The sequence below is a fragment of the Mya arenaria genome, chromosome 12, assembly GCF_026914265.1.
Source record: "Mya arenaria isolate MELC-2E11 chromosome 12, ASM2691426v1".
Classification (NCBI taxonomy): domain Eukaryota; kingdom Metazoa; phylum Mollusca; class Bivalvia; order Myida; family Myidae; genus Mya; species Mya arenaria.
Window position 1 is genome coordinate 16,660,118 of NC_069133.1, and position 20,201 is coordinate 16,680,318.

The 20,201-nt window shown below is 35.6% G+C and overlaps 3 protein-coding genes and 1 long non-coding RNA gene across 4 annotated transcripts in view; 3 read left to right on the forward strand and 1 right to left on the reverse strand.

Annotated features, from left to right (window-relative positions):
* The window catches only part of LOC128211136 (zinc finger and SCAN domain-containing protein 12-like), a 36,524-nt gene extending 33,652 nt beyond the window's left edge, over positions 1 to 2,872 (forward strand). Inside the window, exon 5 of the mRNA XM_052915578.1 lies at positions 21 to 2,872. Within this exon, the coding sequence (XP_052771538.1) occupies positions 21 to 297 (277 nt within the window). The 3' untranslated portion in view covers positions 298 to 2,872. The remainder of the gene's footprint in view (positions 1 to 20) is intronic.
* A 2,789-nt stretch (positions 2,873 to 5,661) lies between these two features.
* LOC128211050 (U3-aranetoxin-Ce1a-like) lies at positions 5,662 to 7,269 on the reverse strand. The gene is made up of 3 exons (XM_052915441.1): positions 7,200 to 7,269; positions 6,605 to 6,725; positions 5,662 to 5,940 (listed from the first exon to the last, which is right to left on the reverse strand). The coding sequence occupies exons 1-3, from the start codon at positions 7,248 to 7,250 to the stop codon at positions 5,750 to 5,752; spliced, it is 363 nt and encodes a 120-aa protein (XP_052771401.1). The 5' UTR covers positions 7,251 to 7,269; the 3' UTR covers positions 5,662 to 5,749.
* Positions 7,270 to 9,449: 2,180 nt separating this feature from the next.
* On the forward strand, positions 9,450 to 10,660 carry LOC128211103 (uncharacterized). The gene is made up of 3 exons (XR_008257211.1): positions 9,450 to 9,508; positions 10,170 to 10,298; positions 10,604 to 10,660. It is a non-coding gene; the product is annotated as an uncharacterized LOC128211103 (long non-coding RNA).
* Positions 10,661 to 15,314: 4,654 nt separating this feature from the next.
* On the forward strand, positions 15,315 to 16,430 carry LOC128212544 (uncharacterized). The gene is made up of 3 exons (XM_052918037.1): positions 15,315 to 15,488; positions 15,899 to 16,028; positions 16,206 to 16,430. The coding sequence occupies exons 1-3, from the start codon at positions 15,411 to 15,413 to the stop codon at positions 16,403 to 16,405; spliced, it is 408 nt and encodes a 135-aa protein (XP_052773997.1). The 5' UTR covers positions 15,315 to 15,410; the 3' UTR covers positions 16,406 to 16,430.
* Positions 16,431 to 20,201: the final 3,771 nt, after the last annotated feature.

The following is a 20,201-nucleotide window of genomic DNA, read 5'->3' on the forward strand; positions in this document are numbered from 1 at the left end:
TGACATGACATGTTTTACAGGTGCAGCAAACATGGCGAGACGAAATACCACGTTTGTGCAACTTGTGGCAAATCATTTGCTCTTGCAACGGACTTAAAGAGACATGAACTACGCGAAAGTGGCCAGTTGAAGCTAACTTGTGATGTTTGTGGGTTCAAATGTGATGATACGACCAATCTCAGCGACCATATGTCTGCTAAACACAGGGACATGACGCGTCACAAATGTTCACAGTGTCCCTCCGCATTCAAGTTTAAATCTGGACTCAGCAGGCACAATAAGGCGAAACACACCTAATCAGGACACATTTATTCTTTAGAATTGTCACCTGTCATATTACTTACGTTTAAGGTTGGCAACACATCATGGTGTAATACTTCAATCTACAAAAGTATACGTTAACATTCATAAGTCAAAATGTATCGCGGCTTTTTTTCGTTTAAATAATTTTAAGTATACTTTAGTTTTGAAAAAATGCAATGGTCTAATAAGAAGTGCATTCCAGTAATTTTGCCGAGTTTAAATAGCGTTTGGACGAATTTGTCATTAGCTCCACTGGCCGAAGGCCATGGAGCTTATGTCGTCACAGATTGTCCGTCGTGAGTTCGTGCGTGCGTGCGTGCGTAAACTTTTACTTTTAACGACATCTCCTCTGAAACTGATAAGCGGATTTTGACAAAACTTCACAGGAATGTTCCTTTGGTGGTCCTTTACCAAAATTGCTCAAATGGTTCCGGTCCATTGCACAATATGGCCGCCAGAGCTAAAAATAGCAAAATCTTTAAACGACATCTCCTCTGAAACGGTTCGGCAGATTTTGATGAAACTTGACAGTAATGTTCCTTGGGTGGTCCTTTATTAAAATTGCTCAAATGGTTCTGGTCCATTGCACAATATGGCCGCCACAGCTAAAAATAGCAAAATCTTTAAACGACATCTCCTCTGAAACGGATAGGCAGATTTTGATGAAACTTGACAGAATTGTTCCTTGGGTGGTACTTAACCAAAATTGCTCAAATGGTTCCGGTCCGCTGCACAACATGGCTGCCAGGGCAAAAAAATAGAAAAACCTTTAAAGAACATCTTCTCAGAAACCGATGATCAGATTTTGATGAAACTTTACAGAAATGTTCCTTGGATGGTCCTTTATCAAATTTGCTTCAATGGTTTCGGTCCACTGCACAAGATGGCCCCCAGAGGTAAAAATAGAAAAACCTTTAAACGACTTCTCCTCAGAAACCGATGATTGTATTGCAATGAAACTTGACAGAAATGTTACTTGGGTAGTCCTTAACCAAAATAGCCCAAACAGTTCTGGTCTGCTGCACAACATGGGCACCAGAGCTAAGAATAGAAAAAAAACGTTAAACTACATCTTCTCAGAAACCGATTATCAGATTTTGATGAAACTTTACATAAATGTTCATCGGGATGCCCTTTAACCAAAATTCCCCAAATGGTTCCGGTCCGCTGCACAACATGGCTGCGAGAGTTAAAAAATAAAAAAAAACTTTATACGACTTGTCGTCGAAACCGATGACCTTTTTTCGATAAAACTTGACAGAAATGTTTGTTTGGTGCTCCTTTACTCAAATTGCACAAATCATTTCGGTCCACTGCACAACATGGCAGCCAGAGCTATTAAAGTAAAAAAATTTTTTAAATAACTTCTCCTCAAAAATTGATGATTGTATTTCTATGAAACTTGACGAAAATGTTCGTTAGGTGGTCTTTGCTTGAACCTTTTGGCCAGTGGAGCACAGGCACTGATGTGCCTCTTGTTTTATTATTAATAAGATAAAAAGCAAAAAGTACGGTTACCAAATATCGATAGATGGCTGCTGTACTTATTGTGACTTTTTCGAGATTGTTAATATCTGTTTTCCTAGCAAGCAAATTTAATGACTTGTATTTGAATAATGTATCTTCTTGATGCTTTGTTATTTAAATCACCATTGAGAATAGTTGTCGCCTTTTTTGGATCTTCGACGGTAATAAACGGGCTGGTGTCGGCGGCGGAGAGCCCAATATTTGCTTTGATAACAGGAACAGTGTCATTTACATAAATAAGAAATAGCAAGGGACCTAGAAAATGAGCAACAATAAAGTCAAATGATATACACATAATAATGCAATAAAATTGCATCTAATTAGTGTTTATATGGCTTCATGGGGACAAAAATTAGTGGCCGTGGCCGCGTTAGACAGTTGGCCCCTTAATGCACGTACATTATATAGTAAAAACGTACGGGTGGAATTTGGAGTGGCCCGTTAAGGCAGGTGGCCATTTAAAGCAGGTGACCGTTCAACCAGGATTGACTGTAATACGTTTTTGTTGTTCCATCTTTCAAGCGTAAACCTTTATTTGCCACCTTTAAACATAGTTATTCGATTGTGTAAGTGAACATTAAATTTAATTGGTTAAGGATGCATTCTTACTCCCAAATAAGATTAACCATAATTTAGTAATATTGTTTTGATATTCCAAAAAGGATGTAGAAATGTCGAAAACGATGGTTCTTTTGAAGGATTCCGAGTTTAATCTGAAAAATGAACATTAAACACGGTATTTCTACCTTATGAGACTATAGTAGACCACAGTAAATCTTTAAGCATTTACCAAACATTTAATACTTTTGTGCTTTCTGCTATTTAATACTCGGTTACAGTCTTGTTATCATTAATTAATATTTCCATAAATGCATTATTTAGTAAGTAGTTGAAGGTTTATCAGTCAAAATATATGTTTGTTCCGGTTTCTGTTTTTTTATTGCCCAAATGTTCATTCATACAAACATTTATAAATGACATAATTATATATGCATACCATTTAATACAAACCGTTATACTAAATAATATCAATGTGAACAAATAAATATTGATCTAACTCTTTGTTTGAAAATTTCTATAAGCGTTTGGGACTTGTTTTCAAATAAAAAAGGTAGACAAAAAAAATAAATAAAAAAAATGGGAGAGGTGGTGTGTATTTGATGTTTCGGAATAGTGTTCCTAATATAAATGTTAAATTTAAAAATGAAAAAAAACACCTACTAACTTTAAAAAAACCTACTTGCTTTAAAAGAGTGGATCTTATAAAGTACAGTTCTTTGGTGGATATTTCATTCAAATGCGCTTTTACAATACTACTATACACTGGAGCTGTTTTACTAAGATAATAAGTGTTCTAATTGTTGCCATCGTCTATTATAGGTGTTGATTTTATTCTTCATTGTTGCTATTGTTTTCTCTATTTTTAGTCGTTTATTGAGATATTGGACAAACATGGCACATGTTGGTATTTTTCCTTCACATTTTGATTTAAAAATAAAATATTTTCCTAGAAGTATCATAAAATTTACTTGATAACCAAATTTTTCATTGTTTGGCATTAAATCACAAAAGCTAATGGTTTTATATGATAGTTCTCTAAAGCTCACTTCATTGAAAGAGTTTGTTATGAATGTTCTAAATTCACCCCAAAACGTCTGCGAAATATGACATTCCCAAAACATATGAATGTTTGAGTCGATGTTCATTACACAAAAATCACATAACCTTGATGCAACAATATTGTACGTGTAAAGCTTATCATTGTTTGGAAGGATATTCATTATGTATTTATATTGGAATTCCCGAAGTTTCGTATCTATTGTTAGTTTAAGCGCCTGTGTGTACACATTTTTCCATTGTATAGAGTTAAGATCAAATTGAGATTCCCAGTTTTCTTCTCGAGTTCTATTTTCAGGTTTAAGTTGTATAATAAGATTCTTGTAGACTAGTTTACTAATTTTTGTATTTTCCTCCATTTTATCTACAAAGTAAGTTGGTGTGTTATATGATATGCCTTCATTTTTCAACCGGAATTTCCAGTCATCAGGAATACTGCTGATTAAAGCATGGTATTTCAAAAAATCGTGTGTACCAAGATCGTATAGTCTCGATAAGTCGTTAAAGTCAAAAAGTTTTTTTTCTGTAGTCATACAAATGTTCGACATATTTTAGACCCCTATTATGCCATTCTTTGTAAAAAAATGTTTTATTATTAGGGAGTTTTATTTTGCTGTTGTTCCATATAATTTCTTTTGCTACGATCGCAGTATCCGTCTTATATGTAAACGATGCCCATGATTGTATGACTTCTGTGAGAAAAACAGATTTTAATTTAAGATTTTGAGTGCTTTTCGGATCCATACAACTTTTAAAAATTAGATCTTCTCCAAACTGTTTGGTCATTTGCATATATAATTTAACCCATATAGATTGTTTGTTTAAAACAATTCTTTTTACCCAGCTTGCTTTAATTGCTTTGACAAAAATAGATATATTGAGCATTTTTAAACCACCATTTTCATATTCTTGAATTATTTGATTTCTTGATATTTTATCGGGTTTTCCATTCCATAAGAATTTGTACATTTTGTTTTGTATCATTTTTAAACATGTCTCAGATGGTGTTTCCAAGACAGTTAGTGGGAACAGAAGTTTTGGGAACGCAAACGTTTTGATTACAGTGATTTTGCCAAGTAACGAAAGATTCCATTTTTTCCGTTTGTTATACATGTGTATGTATTGATTTTGAATAAGAGTGTAACTTTAAACTGACTTATTTCATACGGAAAGTTTTCATCTTGCGGTAATTCCTCGTACGCATGTTGCCAAGATGGTCCGCACTGTTGTGCATGGCAATGAACGACAAGCGCGAGTTATTCGATGGTTTAAAAGAAGAAGCTTCGAATGGAGAAGCTTTTTAAAAGTTTAAACCACACGCATTGTCAACCCGAACAACATGCGTGAAACGACGACACTAGATCTACATCAAACAAGATATTCCGACCACCCCACTAGATCTACACCAAACTAGATATTCCGACCACCCCACTAGATCTACATCAAACTAGATATTCCGACCACCCCACTAGATCTACATCAAACTAGATATTCCGAACACCCCACTAGATTTACATCAAACTAGATATTCCGACCACCCCACTAGATCTACACCAAACTAGATATTCCGACCACCCCACTAGATCTACACCAAACTAGATATTCCGACCACCCCACTAGATCTACATCAAGCTAGATATTCCGACCACCCCACTAGATCTACATCAAACTAGATATTCCGACCACCCCACTAGATCTACATCAAACAAAATATTCCGACCACCCCACGTCAAAGGGCTAGTTATACGTCGAGGAAAAAGTTCATTAAAGTGTGACAGAGATTATGCGCAAACACATAGTGGCAACGCTGCTCATGGACGGATGTGTCCGCAGCGAAAAATAACGGAAACGGATGTGCATCAAGCGTTAATGGAAAGCCTGTCAACGATTATTATGATTAGTCTAGTGTAATGGCACAAACACTATGCATGCTTTATATGCGAATAAAACTCGTAGACAACAGCAATAATACGAGTAAGCTCAATGACAGTATAACCGTGGCACGCCCAACTATCTTGGACAGTCCGTCAGTTCATATTTAGCGTCAGTGCGACGTGATACTACATGCCATCCTCTGATTTGCGCCGATCATTACTTAACTTGATAGCCAACGTTTCAAAGACAAGTCTTTTGGCAAACGACAATATATACCTCCACTTTATAAACAATCTATAATAGTATCAGATAACAAAAAGGTTCGAGGACAATATAAGCAAATTGTCAGTTGTATTTTATTGCGGAGTTGAAGGCTTGAACAAAATTAAATTCAATCAAACACCTTTGAAAGTAGTTGTGTCAACCATTATGTATGTTTAACGCATTCGTAAGAGCCGGGGCCCGGGTAGTAGAGCGTCCTAGGAATAAGACGGGTGGGCACGGTTGTAGAAAGCCAAACAAACTCACAGGACATGCCCGGTCCGCAGCTGCATCTGTTGTTCATCTTCTCAAGGGGAGAGCAGGCCATACCTTCGGACTTGTAGTCCTCACATACGCCTAAATGATTAAATAATTATCAATAATAATAATAATAATAATAATAATAATAATAATAATAACAAAATAATAATAATAAGAATAATAATAAGAATGATAATAATAATAATAATAATAATAATAATAATAATAATCACACGCATACACGCACGCACACACACAAACACACACACGTCTGAACAGTCTCATGTAAAAGGTGTATTTAAACAATAATAATAAAATAATAAAACATCAGCGTAAAAGGCACACGCAGTTTGGTCAGTGATATAACTTTTATTATCATTCGGAACACCTCGGCCATCTTCCATCGAAAACAACCTCAGATTTATATGGACGGTTTACAATGTCAGAAATCTTTATATATAACTACACTGCAAGTAGATCACGTAGTAATTTCAATTCAGCAGTGAAACTTTATGACTTTCCTCTTGGGAATCTTAATCATTTATGAAATAAAACACTTCACTAGCAATCAATTTAAACTAAAATTTACAAAATACACGTTATCACTACAATTAAGTAATATATTATTGAACATTTTACGAACCACTTCTATTGATAAACCGGCATACCTCCGATGTTGTTTTTGATGGAAAATGACCGAGGAGTTCCGAATGCTATTATCATAAATACCAATACAAATGTATGAAAATATCTAACTGACCCAAGCCAAATCTTGATGTTGTCGGAAACAATAGGCGCTTCTTGCTGACTATGAAAACCTCTGGCTCGATATAACAACACTGGTTGCTTGCACAGTTGCTGTCCTTCGTGCAAACAGTCGCCTGAAAGTATCAACTCTTTTCTTGAATATGAGGTTGCTATAATGGCATATAACTGCAGTAAGATAACCTGTTAGCGTTCGGGAATTGTTTTGTGTTAACCACTTAATTTTAGCGATAATTATCTAGCTATCTAGTTATTATTCTTGTTACCTTTTTGATAAGATAAAACTCATTAGACTAAACCCAGGCTTGAAAGTGTCCAGAACTGCCACCTTTTAACTTTACGACACTAACATGCCACCTTTTTAACTGTACGACACTAACATGTTAACTAGTTATGGTTTGCGAATTCCACTAAGTAAGTAACACACTAACTGGTTAACGTAGTAAGACGATGGTTATGGTTATGGTTAACACGAAACAAATCGGGAACGCTATCAGGTTATCTTACGGCAGTAATATGCCAACATAGTATAATCTTCCTTTGTTAAATTTGTCCAATCTTTAAGCAGTAATATAAATAAAAAATCTTACATATGCATAGTCAGCAACAGCAACTAAGGCAATAACACACAAAGCGTTCATGATTTCAACGTACTTATTCTCGATCGTATCGAAAATGAAGCGACGCACGAAATTAATCTCTTTAAATACAGTGTCATATCGATGTGGACTAAACGAACCTGAACGCCATTTCTTAAAGTTTGTACTTAAGGTTTAGATAAAAAGTAGAGTATCATCATATCAGAATTCGCTGTAAACTCCATTTAGAATATAACCTTCATTTCAGACAATAAAATTGCAGAAAGTTAATCATTAAGCACTAGGCTTTATCATTAAGAATTTCAATTTTCGCAGGCCCGCCTAATACGACTCACCCGATACACATTGCCAGCCTCAGATTTTATGTGCACAATGTGTTAGCCAATGAGATAGTATTGTAAGGCAGTTAGATGACTTGAAGTAATATTTTAATGAAAGGGCCCGTTTGCTACGCTTATTTCGCTAAATCTTAATTATTAAATTCTTACTTTATGTCATTCAACTATTACGTAGAAGCGTAATAATAACAAACTAAACCCTGCGACTCCTTTTTTGACATTTTTAAAAACCCGAATGCCAATTCATAGTGTGACTGCTGGATGGGTTATTGATATATCTATTTCCAGTGTCGTTTAAAAATATCCGATACACAATAAGACGAAATTTTGACGCCTAGTGTCCCTATAATCATGGCGGGCAGTCATAAGCACCAGAACATATTTTTTGCGTTGAAAATGCTCAAACGGGTCATGGCAGTGCCAATGATTGGAAAATGGACGTCAACAGTGAGTATGGTTTCTATTTTTAGAGGTTTATACGAGTAAAATTAAATAAATAAGTAATAGTTAGATGACATGAAGTGAATTCTGAATTATTAAGAATGGGCGGAGTGAGCGTAGCGAACGAGTCCTTAATTATTAAGAATTCACTTCATGTGATCTAACTGACTTAGAATACAACCTCATTGGCTGATACATTGTCAACACAAAATCTCACGCAGGGAGTGAGTATCGGGTGATTGACAGTAGGCGGACCACCATACACGGGCGAAAGTTGAAATTCTTAATGATTAAGTCCACTATTTAATGTTTGCCTTTCTGCAATTTCATTGGCGTAAATTGTAGGTTGTATTCTAATCGGGGAATGTAGCTCCAAATTTGATTGAAAATATCTATAAATATTTGGGTTACCACCTTGTTACGGTCAGTGAAAAGAAACAACCTTATCTGTATGTCGGTGCATCAGACGAAGTAGTTCTTAAACGTTTAAATAATGGTATTTATTGATTGTAGTGATATGACATGTATTTAGAATTACTAAGTTTAAATTAATTGCCAATGAAATGTATAATTGCATAAGTAATGAAGTTTACCAAGAGCAAATTCGTTATGCTTAACGGCAAAATTGAAATAACTACGCTATCTGGCTCAAGACCACAGTTATCTGCCCCCCGTTGATCCGGATGTTAATACAAAAAAAGAGTGCTTGTGTTCAAGTATCAATATTTTATTAAAAATGAATGAAAAAGAAGCAAAAAATGTTCTTTTTGCAGAGAACTTGACTGAATTTGACACTCTATTGCAGAAATTGATAGTTTTCAGTGTAAATATTGGAAAAATCATATAGCTTGTGGAAGTCTGAAAATTAGTTGTTTATAGCCGATTGACTCCTTGGCGGAAGGGTTCTGTATTTGAACTCAATTTTGACAGTCGGGTCAATGGTCAACATGGTGTTTTCTTGTGATTATATTTTGTGTCTTGAATTGTTCTAGAGATGCCATGTCCTTGTTTTTCAATTGGGATGTGTATAAAGTCAAAAGCCAGGTTAGTGTCTATATGAAACATATAGTAAAAAATAACTGTGGTCTCACGCCTGATATAGAGGAAGCTTTAGGAGGGGTGGCCTATTTTAAATTGTTATAAATTCTTAATTTATACAGCTATCTGGTTGAAATTTGGCCAGTTGACAGTGCTTAGCCATAGAATATTGGTGTTTGAGTATGAAATTTTAAAATCTTATATTGCATAATATAAATTAATAATATATAATTCTCTTATATATTTTGACATTTTTAAAAAATAAACTACTTTCACTTTCAATTTAATGTTTGAAAATAGCTCCAAATGATGGTAACTAATGAATGAAAGCCTCACTTTCAATTCCAAAGTATAATGAAGGGATTTTTAAACATAGGAAGCAGACCCAGGAGGAACTGTTGAAGAACAAGCCAGACAGCCCCCCCACCAAGCTGCCCACCAGAGGCCAAGCTGTACTTGGTGTTTGCCAACATGCTGTAATTTGTAAGTACTTCAAGATTATATAATGGAAAATTGTATCCAAACTGAAGTACAAAGTGAGTAAGTTTGGTCATATAAGCCCATTGAGACTGTTTGTTCCATTCTTAAATGAATTTCTTTCATGTTGTCAATCATTTCTGATGTGGCTTTGATAATAATATTATTTTCTAATGAAACTGCTGACTTGTATCAGTCTTTGGTCTGAATTGTGCATCTATTCACACATTTTGTTTGTTCTTTTAAGCTTTTAAGCAAACATTACATTAATTACAAATTCTATAAGCAATTAAACAAAACTTACTGCACATAGGATGCAGAATGATGTTTTATTTAGTGTGCATATGATTTTCAGCTTATGGACAAGAAAACATCTACTTCAACAATCACAGCAACACAATGAGATCCCAATTTTAAAGAAATAATGCCACCTTTCATTAAATCATTAATTCATTCTATCAATCATTCATACATATTCATTAATTCATACATTTATTCTGATAATTCAGTTTATTCATTGAAAAACTTGACATTTCTCAAGGCAAAAGAAATAAAAAATGAGCAGCTTTCATAAAGAATAGAGCCTTTTCCCTTCATGCATTAAAAAACACAACCTTAATACATTATAAATGTTTTAAAAACCCTAATTTTGTGGTTATTTTAATAGCCAGCCTGGTTGCTGTAGCCACAGAGGAATTTTCAAGGACAAGAACCAGTGCTGGTAAAACTGTGGTCTCGTGTGGTTTTCCATACCGGCTCTCGGCAAGGATTTTCAAGAAAGGAATATCATCTCCAAGTAAGAAGAAATTCTAAGCATGTCTGGTTTGAATGCTTTCAAAATGCATCTGGGTACTCAATAAGATGAGATTTACCTTTGAGTTGTTAAAAACTGATTGCAAAATGTCCAAAAGACTATATATTTATTAAATCTGTCCTGAAAATCTTTGAATTCATGAACTTTTCTGCATATTTATCACATTTAAGACTATATTAAAGGTTGTGTATGCCTCAAATGAGTGTTTACAGGCCTTTTTCAAACTTTAACAATAGTGGCAGATAGTTTTATTTGTGTAAAACATTGCTTTTGTGTCTTGCTTGCAGATCATGATGTGCCAATAAGCTCCAGTTAGCTGTGGCCTTTTCCCCAGGCGGTAGTCCTACAATCTGAATCCAGGAGATGCAGCTCTGAATCCAATATTTCAGAAGAATGAAGATGTTAGTCAACTCTGTAGTACTTGTTTGTGTGTAAATGATTCCAATGAGTGGGATTTATAGCAAATCAGGTGTAAATAAGCATCTTATAGACAATGGTGAAGTGCTGTACTCTGAATTTAATGCCAAATCTAGCCTTCAAAACAGATTCTTATAGTATTTTTATTTTTAAAAATGGGCATAATAATGCTATCTCTGCATTTTCTACATCATGTAGCCACCTCATACATGAAAACACTAGCAGTTGTCATGAATCTTTAAGTTTTGGTGGGTTTTTTTATGCCATTTTCTTTGTTGCGCCATTTGTCCCGGAAGCCAACAATTTGGCATATAGTGTTGTTTAGACTGTCTATTAACACATGATCACTAAATTTCTTGTGTTAAACTGAACAGTTCTGTTACCTTTGTATATAACTGGACCAGAAAAGCAAAATTTTGACAAGTTGAGGCATTTCAGTTTGGCTCTTTGTCATTTTTTTATATAAAACACTAAGCCGATGAAGTGGAAAAACCTAATTTTGCTTAGAAAAAAATCTTAAAAGAGTAGGCAGGCCATTTTTGTGGTGTTGTTCTATAGACACCATTGAAAGCTACAAGGAAAACTTTACTTGGTCAAGTTATTCCAATACATAAGGAAATAATGGCTCTTCAAAGGTTTGCGGCTTAACATTTGAGGGAAATGGCTGTTTCTGCTTTTTATGAAAATACCACAGGTGCTAATACTTGTCTGATTCATTGAGTGTTTGATATATCATTGCCAAACTTTCAGTATGTGTTGCATATAGCCTGCAGCTGAACATTAGGAGTTTTGAAGTCTGTTTCTGAAAAATAATTTGGCTCAAGACCACAGTTATCTGCCCCCCGTTGACCCCCCGTTGACCAAGATCCGGATGTTAATACAGAAAAAAAGAGTGCTTGTGTTCAAGTATCAATATTTTATTAAAATTGAATGAAAAAGAAGCAAAAAATGTTCTTTTTGCAGAGAACTTGACTGAATTTGACACTCTATTGCAGAAATTGATAGTTTTCAGTGTAAATATTGGAAAAATCATATAGCTTGTGGAAGTCTGAAAATTAGTTGTTTATAGCCGATTGACTCCTTGGCGGAAGGGTTCTGTATTTGAACTCAATTTTGACAGTCGGGTCAATGGTCAACATGGTGTTTTCTTGTGATTATATTTTGTGTCTTGAATTGTTCTAGAGATGCCATGTCCTTGTTTTTCAATTGGGATGTGTATAAAGTCAAAAGCCAGGTTAGTGTCTATATGAAACATATAGTAAAAATAACTGTGGTCTCACGCCATCTACTGCAGCGTAGTTTAATCTAAAGAATTTTGACATTGTAAGCCGGTCATATACATCCGGGATTGCTTTCGATGAAAAATGGTCGAGGGGTTCCGAATTGTACCGATTAGTACTTTCTGAGGGTTTTCCCTATGTTTTCTTTGGCATGCTTACACCACAAAGCACTGAATCAATTACATAAATATATTATTTGGAGAACCGCGAACGTATTTGTTTTTGTTATGACTACATGCATATTTACTCGTGTTTGTTTGTCAATTGCGATAACACGTTTCTACTGTCACGGAAAAAAAGACTTTTTTTTCAAAACAATCTTATCTTGCAGTTGGGACTTTATTAAGGTCGACGACGGAATAAGTTGTTTAAAATACGTAATTGTACTACAGTACAACAAGTCAACAAGAGCTTCAATGCATAATTTCAATCGAAGTTGGATGTGCAAATATACATTTTGTAGAATGAACAGCTTCCTGTTAGTTATTATTAACTGTGTGGTAGTATTGGTTGTAGCAGAGGTATGATTCAATTAAAAGATTATTCTTATAACAATCTTGTATATGTGTGAAATGTTCAGGAACATGCTATTTATCTAATGATATTTGAAGACGATCAAATATGTTACTTTAAAACAAGAATTGTAAGATTAAGTCATACAGGTCAACCTCTTTTTTGTTCGAATATAGTGGGGTTTTTTGGTAAGCATACGTAAAAGTTCTAATAAAAAATACCTGCTCTGAAAAGAAACAACATATATTTATTTGAGACGTAACTTATATATACGCAGTTAGGAAAAGCAGGACGAATTCTAGAGTTTTATTGAACAAGAACACATACATACACCATGATGCTACGCTTAGAACTGTGAAAACAGTCTATTTGGTAAAACTCATTATGGATACATTCAGGCGACTGCGTGTATGGTAGACAGCGACTGGTCGAGCAACCATTGCTGTTACATCAACCCAGGGTATGAGGTTATGGAAAAACGCCAGTTCCTTCTGGCATTCCCAGGACAACACGACACAGGTTTGTTGAGACTCTCCCTTCGATTGGAATTACAGGTGTATTGGTGAAATGAGTATTAAGCCGACCGTCATAACAACAAAAGCGATGTTATACTTGGGATATCAATTTGTATAGAATAACTTTACTTGAGGATCGTTCGGTGCATTAAATAGATGGTGTGCATGTTCTGCAGGTTCGACCAGAACATGAGTATTGCTCCCCGCTGGAAAAGGCCAACGGTCACTGTGGGTGTTCAGTAGGAACATCGTGCCAGTTTGTTTCATCTACAACGAGGCTCGCTTCACTGGTTCAGGGTCGCAAGCGTGATGAGTATTACCTTGGTCCCGGTTCTTTTAAGTGTGTTGCTGCATAATTTAAAGATTGCATTTAAATCGTACTGTATCGTAATTTATTTACCTCCTTAGTGTTTAAACCCCTAGGGTTTTAGCTGAAGGGTTATGGGAGGTTGCACCCAGTCCATTTTCAGAAGCATCCTCCTGCCCTCATGGAGACCAGCATGTGCACTCTTCTGCCTCCATAGAATTGACTGCTCAAGACAGTCAAATTTTGCTTTTGTATTGTCTATATACACACTTTACAATCTGGCAGTTGAAACCTAATTTTACTTTAATTTCTAACATTTTCTGCCAAATTCATAATGTTCAAGTTCTTCTGTGCCCGATACACTTTGACCTTTTTATCTCTTGCACCTTGTCCCTTTTCTGAAGCATCCTGTCCTTTTTTTATCCTGGCTAAAACTCTAAAACCCCAAATGAACGCATGGTTCACTGACCATTCCCAGGCGGTAGGCCGGACATTTGCTTATGAATTCAATCGATGTACCTGAGTTATATGTGTGGGGTTCTGTTTGAGTTAAATAAGTGTGTGTTTTTTTACGTTCATCGTGTTTCTCCTTTACTGTATGTTGGGTCGTGTCTTTATACCTTTACACATGTCTTTCGAATGTGTCTGGCTAGTCGACTTGTCCCTGTGTTTTTCATTGTAATAATTGTATATACTAAATAATTTAAGTTTGATTGTAAAAACAATTAAAAGCTGCTATGAATCGATATCGAGTCCGTTAACTTAGTAAATACCAATACTGGTGTCCTCTCTGAGGGGCCATTCAATAGAACTGTGGTGGGGATCGTGCCCAAAACCTCTTCAGGTGTTGTGTATTGCCAATTGTGTTTTTACATTTTATACGATAAAAGTTGAGAAAACCCCTTAATAAAATAGACGCAAACTGTTCATTAAAACAAGGAGACTATGGGGTGATTCCAGCAGTCATAAATGTAAGATTGATCTTAATAAAAACAATACAATTACATGGAAAAGCCCAATTACCTAAATGTGAATAATGTCCTGTTTAAACGCACAGTAATAATAATGACCTACACTTAACAAGAGACACGACGCTACCAGACAATTAACATTACACAACTACCAAAATATTGTCATTATAAATATTCAGAATTTATATTTACACACAAAGCATTCATTTACGTTTATTTGTAAAGACAGTTGAAAGCTAATATAAAGCGATACCGTGTCCGTTTCCTGATTAGAACCTATGCAGTATAGGTTAATATTGAACTTAGATAGATCCAAGGACAGTAGCTAATCGGATTACTTGTTGTCAATGACTGACCACTAGAGTGAATAAAGTCGGTGAAGTTTGACCACAAGATTGACTTAAGTCGCATACAGAATACCACCACTGATACAGATCGAGCCAACAACCTCTTGAAATGTCATTTATCGCCATATGTTCTAAAACAAATTGTTTTGAAAGTGTCAAAGCTAAAACCATAAAAACTACAGGGACAAGCCCATCAGTTACAAATGTAGGTTTGAGGTTAAGGAGACAATGGAAACTACAAGGACGCTAGGAGCCCAGTACCTAAACTCTAAACAACGCACTGTTTAAGAGTACAAAGGCCCGGGACAAACTCAACCAACCATACAGCGCCACAAGACAATAAACATTACTCTAAAAAATACAAAAAACTCTCAATATATCACGACGACCTCCCTAGCTCGCGCAGGCAAAACACACCACAAAACAACAAATAATAATATGTTAAAAAACCAACTTGTACTAAACGAGATACACACATAGGAAAACAAAAATAAAATGTGATTGTTATTGTTCTGACTACATGATTATTCACTTGTTTTTGGTTGCTTATAGAGACCGTTATTTAAATTGTAACGTAAACTATCCTTTATTTGAAAGTTCAAAAGTTTACAGTCAAAACAATCTTATCTCGTAGTTAGGACTATTATCAGGACGCCGATGAAATAAATTGTTTCAAAATACGTACTTGAACAACAGTTTAACAAGACAACAAGAGTTTCAACGCATTATTTCAATCGAAGTTGGATGTGTAGATATACATTTTGCAGAATGAAGAGTTTCTTGTTAGTAACCACTTGTGTGGTTATGCTGGCTGTAGCAGAGGTATGATTTTACTTAAAAAACATTCTTATGACCGGCAGTGTTTGAATCAACGATGAAAATCGAGAAAATGCACTAAGATCTTCGATATATCGGAAATGTTCAGGAACATGCTATTACTTTAATGATAATTAAAGACGATCATCAACAACAAATGGTTAAGGCGTATTGGTCATACTCTTATTGTACTAAAATATTGTTTTTTCATTAGCGTTCACATAATGTAAATAAAGCATACCTACAAGAAAGAAAAACAACATATTTTTTGTTTGATAATACAAATTTGAATGAAGGGTAACATTGAAATCTTGAGTTGGATTGCTCAAGAATACATTCATACGCCCTGTGGTTATGCTTAGAAGTGTAAAAACGGTCTACATGTATTTGGAAAACAAATTTGTTGAAACTTTCAGGCGACTGTGTGTAAGGTGAACAGCGAGTGTGCGAGCAGCCAGTGTTGTTACATCAAGCCAGAGTTTGAGGTTGTCAGCAAAAAACGTCAGTCCCTTCTGCCACTCCCAGCAACAGGACAACACGACACAGGTTTGTTGCGACTCTCTCTTCTTTTGTAATAACAAGTGTTTTGGAAATCGGCAAACTAAGTATTAAGCAGATCGGTCATTACACAAACTTTAATGTACCTCACAAAAAATGTATAGAGCTACTTTACTTAAATCATCGCTCGGTGACTTAATCATGTGTCTTGCATATGCTTTACAGGTGTCTGCGAAAACTACCGACCTGAACATGACCTTTGCTCCCCGCTTGAAACGGCCAACGGTCACTGTGGGTGTTTAGTAGGAACATCGTGCCAGTTTGTCCCAGCACCATCTACAACGACGCTCACTTCACTGGTTCAGGGTCGCAAGCGTAAAATCTACTATCCAGGCCCCGGTTCTTACCAGTGTGTTGCTGCATAAATTTAATGATTAAATTTTGATAGTATTTATTGTACTTTAATGACCTGTTTATGTTTATAAATTACGTCCTTCTAAAGACGATGGAAGAACTCGATGTGCAAAAATATTTTCTTGCTTCATATTAAAGGGCGGTATAAAGTATCCCAGGGCGCTTTGTGGGCATCCATTGTGTACCGTTTGGCCCACACATGTGAAGGCCATGTGAAGGCATGATGTCGGATGGCAACCTCTGTCGGCTAGTTCAAGCCCAGGCTTAATATTGCTTAATCATTTGATGCAGACCTGGATCACAATATTGTGACGTTAAAATAGTACAGAGGTTTCAATGATCTACTAAAAAATACTTACTGTTTTGAGGATACTCCCAATTCTTCGGAACACCTCGACAATTTTTCATCGAAAACAACCTCGGATGTAAACGGTTTTAAACGTCAGAAATCTTTACATTTAACTACGCTGCAAGTAGTGCGCGAAGAAAAATCAATTTAAAAGTTCAACTGAATGACTTTACTCTTGGGGATCTTATTTATTTATGCAATAATACACATCACTTGCAAACGATTTAAACTATGTAATACAAAATACACGTTAAAACACTACAAGTAATTAATAATACTTCTTTAAATGTTACGAACTACTTCTCCTGATGCACCGGCAGGCATCCGTATACTTTATCAAATATGTAGCTGCGTTCTCAAACTCCCAAAAAGGAAGAATAAATAACGGGGGCATCTTCTTAATTGGAGCTCCGTATTTGTAAAATGTTGGTACTGAATGGGTCCATTTATTAGCATTTTTGTTTTAATGCAAGATCGTAAAAGTACACTTCTTGCTCTATACTTTTCTAAATAATAATGAGAAAGGATCCTTATTACATTGTAGATAGTATAACTACATGCACATTCACTTGTCTTTGTTGTTTATTTCTTTCTAACGGAACAACTCCCATACTCGGACATGCAGTATTACATTCAAAACAATCTTATCTTGCCCATGGTGTTATCTTTAGGAACACCGGCAAATAAATTGTTTCAAAATATGCACTTAAAATACAGTTCAACAAGACAACAAGAGTTTCAACGCATAATTGCAATTGATATAAAAGAATACATTTGCAGAATGAAAAGATTGTTATTATTTATTAATTTAGGGATGCAAACGAATATTCGAATATTCGATCAAACGTTTGGTATTCGAATGTCAAAATCGGTATTCGAATATTCGATGTTTTGTTGTTGAATAAATATAATAATAAATATTTTGCCTACAACTCTGTTGTTGTATTTAAGATTCGTTTGTCTTGTTTTTACAACGATTGGCCCATAATGCCAGAGGTGTGAATGTGATGACAATACACTAAACACGCGTCATATGTCATTTAGGGACATATCGTCGGGTACTATGAGTCCCTGTAGTTATACAATAACTGGCTGTACGACAAGTGACACGGAAAATCCAATTATTTTCGGTAAATTGCTTCTACCAATAAAGAAATAAACTAGTTCCCAAGTTGGTTTTGTTTTTCCATAGTTTTTTAGCAGAGGTCAATCACAGAACTAGGCTGCTCGTCCTATGGAAAGACCCTCCATTGGCGCATAACGCCAATTGACCAGAAATCCATCTAAGTCCACGTTGTTTACAAATATGAAGGCAGAGGAATATAAATTAAAAGTTTTTGTTTTTTTCTTTGTTCATAAAGAATTACTTTTTGTCTTTCTGAAATGATGAATTTCAGAGGCTAATTTGGTGAAATTCAGGGCACTCCCCGCGTAATGGTTACGACAAAGCAGAGCTTTTAAAATGCCCCGGCTATTACTTTAGCGAATATTAAAATAGTTTACTACAACTTTTAAAAGATGAATTTTGGTAATAGAATATTTGAATATTCGTTCGAAAGAATTACCGAATATTCGAATATCAATTTTGCCATTCGTTTGCATCCCTAGTTATTATTACTGTGTGGCTATAAGGAGGCTGTAACAGACGCATGATTTCATCAGTATTTGATATATAGAAATGTTCGGAAACATGATTTGATTTATTGATCTGTGAAGACGATCAATAATGTAGCATCGCGAAATCGCGAGAGAGCGAATCGTTGTCGACCCATTTTTGCCTTCGTAATTTCGTTCTTTTTCGGGTGAAGACAAGATGGCCCTAACAGAACAGAGAGTGGAAGGCGAAGACACGACAGTACTAAGGCGAAGGAGCGAGTGAATGGAGCGTTATGGCGATGACACGGTGGCCTTAGCAGAAAACCTTTTCGGATTGAACACGCTTTTTGATTATGCTTAAAATTGTGAAAGCAGTCGACAATAATATTTGGTAAACATTATTGATATTTTCAGGCAAAGTGGATAGCGACTGTGCAGACAACAAGTGCTGTTACATCAATCTCAAGTTTGAGACCGCCAGCAAAAAACGTCGGTACCTACTGCAGCCACAATCGCAGCAATATTTCAACAAGACATAGGTGTGTTTGACACTCTCTTCGTTTGGAATTACATAGGTATTGGAGATTGGCGAAATGAATATTAAGCCAACCGGTCATTACAATAAAAGCACTGAAAGCGCTTAAAGGCTGTAGGCGCAAAAAGCCCGATCTTACATTTTTTATAATTCCGTTCACATGCAATAAAAATTGAATATAATTTGTTTTGAGTGGCCCCAACCTGTAACCGATAAGTGCATGTCATAAGCTTAGAATAGGTAATTTAAATTGATGAACAACTATTCATATAATTAGCTAGTTTCATAACAGTTGGAAACGGATTACAGACACATAAATTGTTATGGGTAGGTTTATTAGTTTGTCATACCATTCCAAATTATCGGTGAAATACGATGGTACATGTTGAAATAAGTGCATTTTACTCTGGACAAATCGGCGATTAGAAATCAGTCAGATGTGTTCCGACTTAGCCATTTTGGAAGTATTTGAGGTGTAGATGTTTCACATTTAAAGAGCGATGGTATTCTTTGATGGTTATTCTTATAGAGGGGTCATCCCCACGAAAAGAGCCATTTCTTGTCAAGATTGTCCAACTTTTGACAAAGTTATGGCGTTTATAGCAAGTAGATGTGTATTTTCAGCAGGCTTTCATGTCTACCTTTCTATAATATACATTGTCACAGATGGGAAATTATCAGAAGTTGGATGTAATGTCATATTATGATATTTAAACAATATCTGGATATTTTTAAGAGATTAGGAAAAAAATGGTGGGTGGTAGAGGGGGCAGGGGGTAGTAGAGGGGGGATGGAGGTCAAAACAACGCACCGGACACCTGTGCTCTGAAATAATGTACTTCGCGCGTGGATGACGATTTGACCTATACACCTTCGGGTCTTTAAGTGCAAATAAAACCAAATAAATGTTATTTTTATTTGACTTGCTTGACGTACTATTGATAGTGAAATCTTATCAATGCAAAAAAGCGACATAACCGGAACTTCCTTGTTTGCGTCGAACTGAATACACTACAGAAAAACAACAACATTGAAGCGAAAGGTGCATGCAAAATACTCGCCGCCTGAGTCGCTTAACATTATGGAACATAATTGCACTTGTCGTTAAGGACTTTGATGCAGAAAGACCTTCGTGAGAACATGTGTAACTATTGGACGAAATGGACCTTTTTGTAAAAGTTTGGATCACACATTAAATTTCTCGAAATCGGTTTAAATTATTAGCAATGACTACGCGGAAGTGTTTGTGCATCTGTTGAAAGCATGTGAGGGTTTGTGCGTTTTAATTTAATTATTACCTGAAAAGTTTAGATATCTTTTTATTGGG

Excerpts from the sequence above, each read along its gene's own strand:
- LOC128212544 (XM_052918037.1), top strand. The coding sequence starts at position 15,411 with ATGTGTAGATATACATTTTGCAGAATGAAGAGTTTCTTGTTAGTAACC. Across the intron at positions 15,489-15,898 it reads TTATGCTGGCTGTAGCAGAG|GCGACTGTGTGTAAGGTGAA; the intron begins GTATGATTTTAC and ends TGAAACTTTCAG. Across the intron at positions 16,029-16,205 it reads AACAGGACAACACGACACAG|GTGTCTGCGAAAACTACCGA; the intron begins GTTTGTTGCGAC and ends TATGCTTTACAG.
- LOC128211050 (XM_052915441.1), bottom strand. The coding sequence starts at position 7,250 with ATGAACGCTTTGTGTGTTATTGCCTTAGTTGCTGTTGCTGACTATGCA. Across the intron at positions 6,726-7,199 it reads CTGTTGCTGACTATGCATAT|GCGACTGTTTGCACGAAGGA; the intron begins GTAAGATTTTTT and ends TGATACTTTCAG. Across the intron at positions 5,941-6,604 it reads AACATCAAGATTTGGCTTGG|GCGTATGTGAGGACTACAAG; the intron begins GTCAGTTAGATA and ends TTAATCATTTAG.